This window comes from Ranitomeya imitator, chromosome 7, assembly GCF_032444005.1.
Source record: "Ranitomeya imitator isolate aRanImi1 chromosome 7, aRanImi1.pri, whole genome shotgun sequence".
NCBI lineage: Eukaryota > Metazoa > Chordata > Amphibia > Anura > Dendrobatidae > Ranitomeya > Ranitomeya imitator.
In genome coordinates, this window is record NC_091288.1 from 223,643,422 (window position 1) to 223,650,741 (window position 7,320).

Genomic DNA, 7,320 nt, shown 5'->3' on the forward strand with positions numbered 1-7,320 from the left:
AGGAATAACTTTGTTCCTGACAGTGGACTGTGTGGATATTAGATGTTTTCTCGTCTGCGACTCTGCTGTATCTTGAACAACACCCTTGGTGCATGATTTATGTACAGGCCATAACTATGGTGGAATTGGACGCTCTAATGAGAGCAGTAACTCTACACCTGGTGCACCTCTGGTGGCGAGACCCATAAATCCACCGACTGGGCTGGGAAATGAATATTCAGCATGAAGCTCGGAGTTAAAGTCCTTGCCCGAGTGTGGAGCTCTGCTTTTCTTGAACTTTGTACATAATATAACTTGGTGTACAGACAACCTGTCAGTTCAGACATGGACATCGAAGAGCTGACACGATGCATTAAGAACTTCAGCTTTGGCAGGTGCGAGTCGGGTGGACGGGGCTATGAGCGAATTCTACTGCAGCTTTTCGGTTTCTTGGGTCACGGCAAATCCTCCTTCATTAACTCCTGTAAATATGTCTTGGATGATGAGGACTACGTGAACTATGCAGGGGCAAATATGTCCAATACCCGATGCAGCTCGGCCAGGATATCCTACAAGCTGACGGAGAGCATCACTCTGGTAGACAATCGTGGCTGTGAGAAGATGGACAGCCATAAGACAGGGGAGATATTCGCTCAGCTCGGTGAGTAGAGAACAAGTTAGGAGAATGTGGTCCACCAGTCCCGTGTTGTCACAAATTATCAGTCCACCAGTCCCATATCATCATGGGTCATCCTTATTGGATGGAAACCTCTGATCATAATTGTGGTATAGTGTTTACAGGCCAGGGCTTTCTCCAGTGCAGATTACTCTTACAGGTAACATAGTTACATAGTTATTAAGGTTGAAGGAAGACTATAAGTCCATCTAGTTCAGCCCATAGCCTAACCTAACATGCCCTAACATGTTGATCCAGAGGAAGGCAAAAAAAAACCCCATGTGGCAAAGAGTAAGCTCCACATTGGGGAAAAAAATTCCTTCCCGACTCCACATACGGCAATCAGACTAGTTCCCTGGATCAACGCCCTATCAAGGAATCTAGTGTATATACCCTGTAACATTATACTTTTCAAGAAAGGTATCCAGTCCCCTCTTAAATTTAAGTAATGAATCACTCATTACAACATCATACGGCAGAGAGTTCCATAGTCTCACTGCTCTTACAGTAAAGAATCCGCGTCTGTTATTATGCTTAAACCTTCTTTCCTCCAGACGTAGAGGATGCCCCCTTGTCCCTGTCTCAGGTCTATGATATTAAAGATCATCAGAAAGGTCTTTGTACTGTCCCCTCATATATTTATACATTAAAATAAGATCACCCCTTAGTCTTCGTTTTTCCAAACTAAATAGCCCCAAGTGTAATAACCTATCTTGGTATTGCAGACCCCCCAGTCCTCTAATAACCTTGGTCGCTCTTCTCTGCACCCGCTCCAGTTCAGCTATGTCTTTCTTATACACCGGAGACCAGAACTGTGCACAGTATTCTAAGTGTGGTCGCACTAGTGACTTGTATAGAGGTAAAATTATGTTCTCCTCTTGAGCATCTATGCCTCTTTTACTGCATCCCATACTTGTATTTGAGTAGTGGTTAGTTATTGGGCTCAGAAGTGCTGACATCTTGGTTTTGAGACTCCTCACTGTTGGCCATTAACTTCTGAGAGATTTTCTGTGTCTTGCAGGTAATGTTCTGCCCCTGGATGTGGACGTGGAGTGGAGCGAAGGATTGCAACTAGTAGACGAGGCTGTGGATGTGGAGACAGAGGTCATCTCATCAGATTTCATCTATCCTGTGTTTCTCTATAGGTAAATACATCACTGGGTCCATAGGTGCCAACAACATATTTCCGAAAGATGATAGGGAGGGGGGCGGTGTAAAGAAAAAAATGGAGAAAACCTAATTCTGAGCCCTAATGAAGCCCAATAACATGGGGAAGAGGAAAAAGAGCCTGGAAATTCTACAGTACAGTCAGAAAGGAAAGGGGAGAACCAGCAGAGAGCTGTCAGAGAGGTAGGAGGAGAACCAGAAGAGTGCTGGAGAAAATGGTCAGAGACGTAGAAGTTCCAGCAAAGAACGGTCAGAGAGGTAGGAGGAGAACCAGATGAAAACAGTTATAGAGATAGGAAGAGACCCTGAAGAGAGCAGTCAGATAGGTAGGAGGAGAACAGGAGCGAACGGTTAAAGAGGTAGGAGCAAAACGAGGAGAGAGCAGTCAGAGATGTAGAAGCAGAAACAGGAGAGAATGGTCAGAAAGTTACAAGGATAGCTAGGAAAAAGCAGTCAGAGAGGTAGGAGGAGAACCAGGAGAGAAAAGTTAGAAAGATAGGAGGAAAACTGGTAGAAAATGGTTTGAAAGACCAGAGGAGAACCAGGAAAGAATGGTCAGAGTGGTAGGAGGAGAACCAGGAGAAAACAGTTAGACAGATAGGAAGAAAACCAGAATAGAGTGGTCAGTGAGGCAGGAGGAGAACCAGGAGAGACTAGTTAGAGGGGTAGGAGGAGAAGTAGGAGAGAACAGTCAGAGAGGTAAGAGAAGAAACAGGAGAGAACGATCATAGAGATAGGAGGCTAGCCAGGACAGAGCAGTCAGACAGGTAGGAAGAGAATTAGGATAGAGCGGCTAGAAGAGAGGAGGAAAACCAGGAGAGAGAAGTCGGAGAGCCAGGAGAGAATGGTTAGAGAAGTAGAACGAGAACCAAGAGAGTGGTCAGAGAGGTTGGAGGAGAACCAGGACAGTGCGGTCAGGGGTAGGAGGCAAACCAGGAGATAGTGCTCAAAGAGGTAGGAGGAGAACCAGGAGAGAGCACTCAGAGAGGTAGGAGGATAACCAGAAGAGCGCACTCAGAGAGGTAGGAGAACCAAGAGAGAGCACTCAGAGAGGTAGGAGGATAACCAGAAGAGCGCACTCAGAGAGGTAGGAGAACCAGGAGAGAGCACTCAGAGAGGTAGGAGGATAACCAGGAGAGCGCACTCAGAGAGGTATGAGGAGAACCAGGAGAGAGCACTCAGAGAGGTAGGAGGAGAACCAGGAGAGAGCACTCAGAGAGGTATGAGGAGAACCAGGAGAGAGCACTCAGAGAGGTAGGAGGAGAACCAGGAGAGAGCACTCAGAGGTATGAGGAGAACCAGGACAGTGCGGTCAGGGGTAGGAGGCAAACCAAGAGATAGTGCTCAAAGAGGTAGGAGGATAACCAGGAGAGCGCACTCAGAGAGGTAGGAGGAGAACCAGGAGAGAGCACTCAGAGAGGTAAGAGGATAACCAGGAGAGAGTACTCAGAGAGGTAGGGGGAAAACCAGGAGAGAGCACTCAGAGAGGTAGGAGGAGAACCAGGAGAGAACACTCAGAGATGTAGAACGAGAACCAAGAGAGAGCACTCAGAGACGTAGGAGGAGAAACAGGACAGTGCGGTCAGGGGTAGGAGGCAAACCAGGAGATAGTGCTCAAAGAGGTAGGAGGATAACCAGGAGAGCGCACTCAGAGAGGTAGGAGAACCAGGAGAGAGCACTCAGAGAGGTAGGAGGATAAACAGGAGAGAGCACTCGGAGAGATAGGAGGATAACCAGGAGAGATCACTCAGAGAGGTAGGAGGAGAACCAGGAGAGAGTACTCAGAGAGGTAGGAGGAGAACCAGGAGAGAGCGGTGTCCTTGATGGGAATAAAGTGGAGCCCAATGAGGAGGATTCGAGGATCCACAGTGTCAGTTGGTGCAGAGATCCAGGAGATCAGCAGGGAGCAGTGACTGTAGACTTTAGCTGTTAGTAGATCGTTAGAGACTTTATTTAGTGTGTGTTCATATGCAGCTTTTTTATCACTTTTTTCTGCATAAAAAATCTAAGCAATGAACGGGAAACTGGATAAGAAATGTTGCCGTTCTGGTGCATTTTTAGGCGTTTCTGTTGGCTTCTTGATGCTATGTTATTTTGAGTTCGATGGGTAAATACCAGAGTAACGACACTTACAGAAGTGATGTGCTACATTTATTAAAAAACATCCCAGAGGTTAAAGCATCCAAGGAAAAAAAGTCACTTAGGCCTGTTTCACACTAGCGTTTTGAGGAGCTGCGGAAGGCTGCAGACTTCCTCCGTGAAGCCCCGCCCTTGGCCGCACCTCCGCCGCTAGCTCCGCCTACTTCGGCATGTGGCCTGCGTACCTATCTTTAACATTAGGTACGCAGGTCGTGCCGCTGTATGCAGATGCTTCCGCATGCGTCGTTTTGACGATGCGGAAAAAAAAAGAAATTGCTACCAGCTGCGTCCTACGCTGGTCGCCGCATCGTCAAAATGACGCATGCGGAAGCATCTGCATACAGCGGCACGACCTGCGTACCTAATGTTAAAGATAGGTACGCAGGCCGCATGCCGAAGTAGGTGGAGCTAGCGGCAGAAGTGCAGCCGAGGGCGGGGCTTCACGGAGGAAGTCCGCAGCTCCTCCAAAAGCAAATGTGAAACTGGCCTAAGTGAAACAGATTTCAGAAATGTCATTGGTGTCGCTGTTACTGTAAAATTCAGCATTTTTTCTGCCTGAAATAAAGCACTGAAATAATAATGCATCCACAAACACTACGTGTGAACAGTCCCTTAGAGTGGTCTCTGTAGAGTGCAGAGACCAGACTGTAAATATACTAAGTATTCCAACTCTTTTTCCCGTCCTCTCCTCATTCATTAATACCACGATCGTCAAAATGAACACCGCCATCAGTATCAGCATCATTGTCATACCCACTTCCCTCTTCATCACCATTTTCTTCATCTGGTGACGTGATGTTCTTATCTGAGAATCTATGGAAGGTCTGAAGAACTTCCATGGAGGTTGTGATCTCCACATCTCCAGGAGCAGGTTGTGATTCTGGACAATTATTAGAAGTGAAGCCTCCAGCTTGTTCCTCTGCAGTGGAGCATCTACCACCTGAGGGTCACAAAGGAAGGAGAAGGCTTCCCGGGTAACGGAAATACGGAGGCAAAAGGGTCTGTACTGTAGAATTAGTGGCGGATAGAAGTTCTGGGTCCATTCTGCCCTGCAGATAACAACACAATGTATCACGAAGATCTGTTCTGTATTTTCAGCATTAAGAAAGGAATTGACCAAGAGGAAGTAGAAGATATAAAGAACCTTCTCCAGACTGCGGGAAGTCTCACAGGTAAGAAACGTAGGCTGAATTCTCCTGAATACTTATCGTCTGCATCATGGCTGCCATCTGGTGACCAAGACATGATATGTTATAATTAGATAGATAGATACATAGATAGATAGATAGATAGACAGATAGATAGATAGATAATAGTAGACAGTAATCATTGTATAATAATTTCTCTGTTCCTCAGGGACATTTCCCATTGTTGTCCTCACATACAAGACTTATGGCAGACTGACACAAATTGAGGAAACGTTCCGAAAAATGGGGGTGGAAAGGATTTTCGCGCTGGAGAATTACACCCTGGAGGATAACTGCAGATCAAGAGGAAGACATGAAGCCATCTTAAATCTGTTATTCGAAGTTATCAAACAAGTTAGGTTTTCTCTACAACATCCACAAGATCGAATTCAGGAGGTGAAAGACAGAATACAGTTCATCCAAAGGATCATACGTGACATGGACAGGGGGGACCGAGTCATCGTGGACAGGCAGTGTCAAACTGACATATCCAGGTGGGAAAAGGCCAACAAGGATAGGCAGGATAAAACTGACATGGACAGATGTGAATGGGCTGACAGGTGTAACCATCATGACATGGACGGGCAGGACCGGGTCAACATCAATAGGAAAGACCAGGCTGACATGGAACATCGGAACTGGGCTTACATGGATGGATGGAACCACGCTGACATGGACAGGCAGGATTGGACTGACATAGACAAGTGGGAACAGGATGACATCGATAGGTTGGGTTGTGTCCCTATGGACAAGCAGGAATCTGAAGTGACAAGGTGGGACCATTGTAAAATAGACAGGTGGGAACAAGCTGAAATGGACAGGCATGACCAAGTTGATGTTGACAGGTGGGAGCAGGCTGACATGGACAGGCAGGATTGGACTGACATAGACAAGTGGGAACAGGATGACATGGATAGGTTGGGTTGTGTCCCCATGGACAAGCAGGAATCTGAAGTGACAAGGTGGGACCATTGTAAAATAGACAGGTGGGAACAAGCTGAAATGGACAGGCATGACCAAGTTGATGTTGACAGGCGGAAGAAGGCTGACATGCACAGAGAGGACCAGGATGACATGGATAACCTGGACCAGGCCGATATTGGCAGGGAGGAGGACAGGAGACATTACGAAGAAGCAATAAAAAATTTAACAGAGAAGTATGAGCTTCAGAGACAATGCGAACAGCGAAGAAACGAGGCTGAAATGAGGGAATATCAGCGGATGATACAACAACTCAAGAAGAAATCTCACTGTGTTCTCCAGTGAGAAGGTGGCAAGATGATGTCATTATGAATGATACGTCCACCCATCTGTGGTGACCCCTCTATTATCCTATATATGCAGACTCATATCAGCGGTTTTTTTATTTCCCAGGAGAGCAAAAGGTTGGAAATATTGATATTCATGGTGGACTGTTGGGCTCAAGGTCAATTCTCTCCACCTTTTATTTCAGATGTGTGGCTCATTGTAGTTTCAATAAAAGGAAATTGAGAACCACCAGGGCTGCCATGATCTCTGCATCAGGAGTTGTCACTGTATTTGTCATGAATCACAGGGGGGATATTTTTATCATCCCACCGCTGCCACCAATTTGTCATGAACCGGGGTTGTTTGGCTGCCCCAGTTCTTTTCTGAAGGGGATTTATCTATATCCTACTTCCCAGTTCCGGTTTGGAACTCACAGCTCTCTGGCACCCCCTTACCCTCAGGTCAGTCGGGGAACTGCACCTAGGATAATTAGTTGCCAGAAAGGCTGCCTACTGGCTATTGGGCACACACTGCAGTGAGGGTGATATATTTATTCCCAGCCACGCATTACACTTATAAACCCTATTCTGTCGTTGCCAGCTTTACCCAACAAGCTCAGTACTGTCTGCTGCCACCAGCTCCTATTCCTAAATCAATAATGGGTCAGGAGCCAACCCAATTAGTAGCATAATCTATTTCAGAGGATGTGACAGTACGTTATAGAGCAAGGAGAAACGAAGCTAGTAATTTTATATATTTTACTCCAAAAGGTAGGCAGTGTTTTACAAAGGTATAAAAGATGTGATAAAATGAGACAATTATGTAACATAGTAACATAGTAACATAGTAACATAGTTAGTAAGGCCGAAAAAAGACATTTGTCCATCCAGTTCAGCCTATATTCCATCATAATAAATACCCAGA

General features: G+C 46.1%; 1 protein-coding gene across 1 annotated transcript; it reads left to right on the forward strand.

The window, feature by feature from the left end:
• The first annotated feature begins 240 nt into the window (after positions 1-240).
• Positions 241-6,644, forward strand: LOC138645696 (golgin subfamily A member 6-like protein 1). The gene is made up of 4 exons (XM_069735169.1): positions 241-640; positions 1,677-1,800; positions 5,060-5,133; positions 5,318-6,644. Exons 1-4 carry the CDS (start codon positions 325-327, stop codon positions 6,412-6,414), a joined length of 1,611 nt encoding a protein of 536 aa, XP_069591270.1. The 5' UTR covers positions 241-324; the 3' UTR covers positions 6,415-6,644.
• The last annotated feature ends 676 nt before the right edge of the window (positions 6,645-7,320 follow it).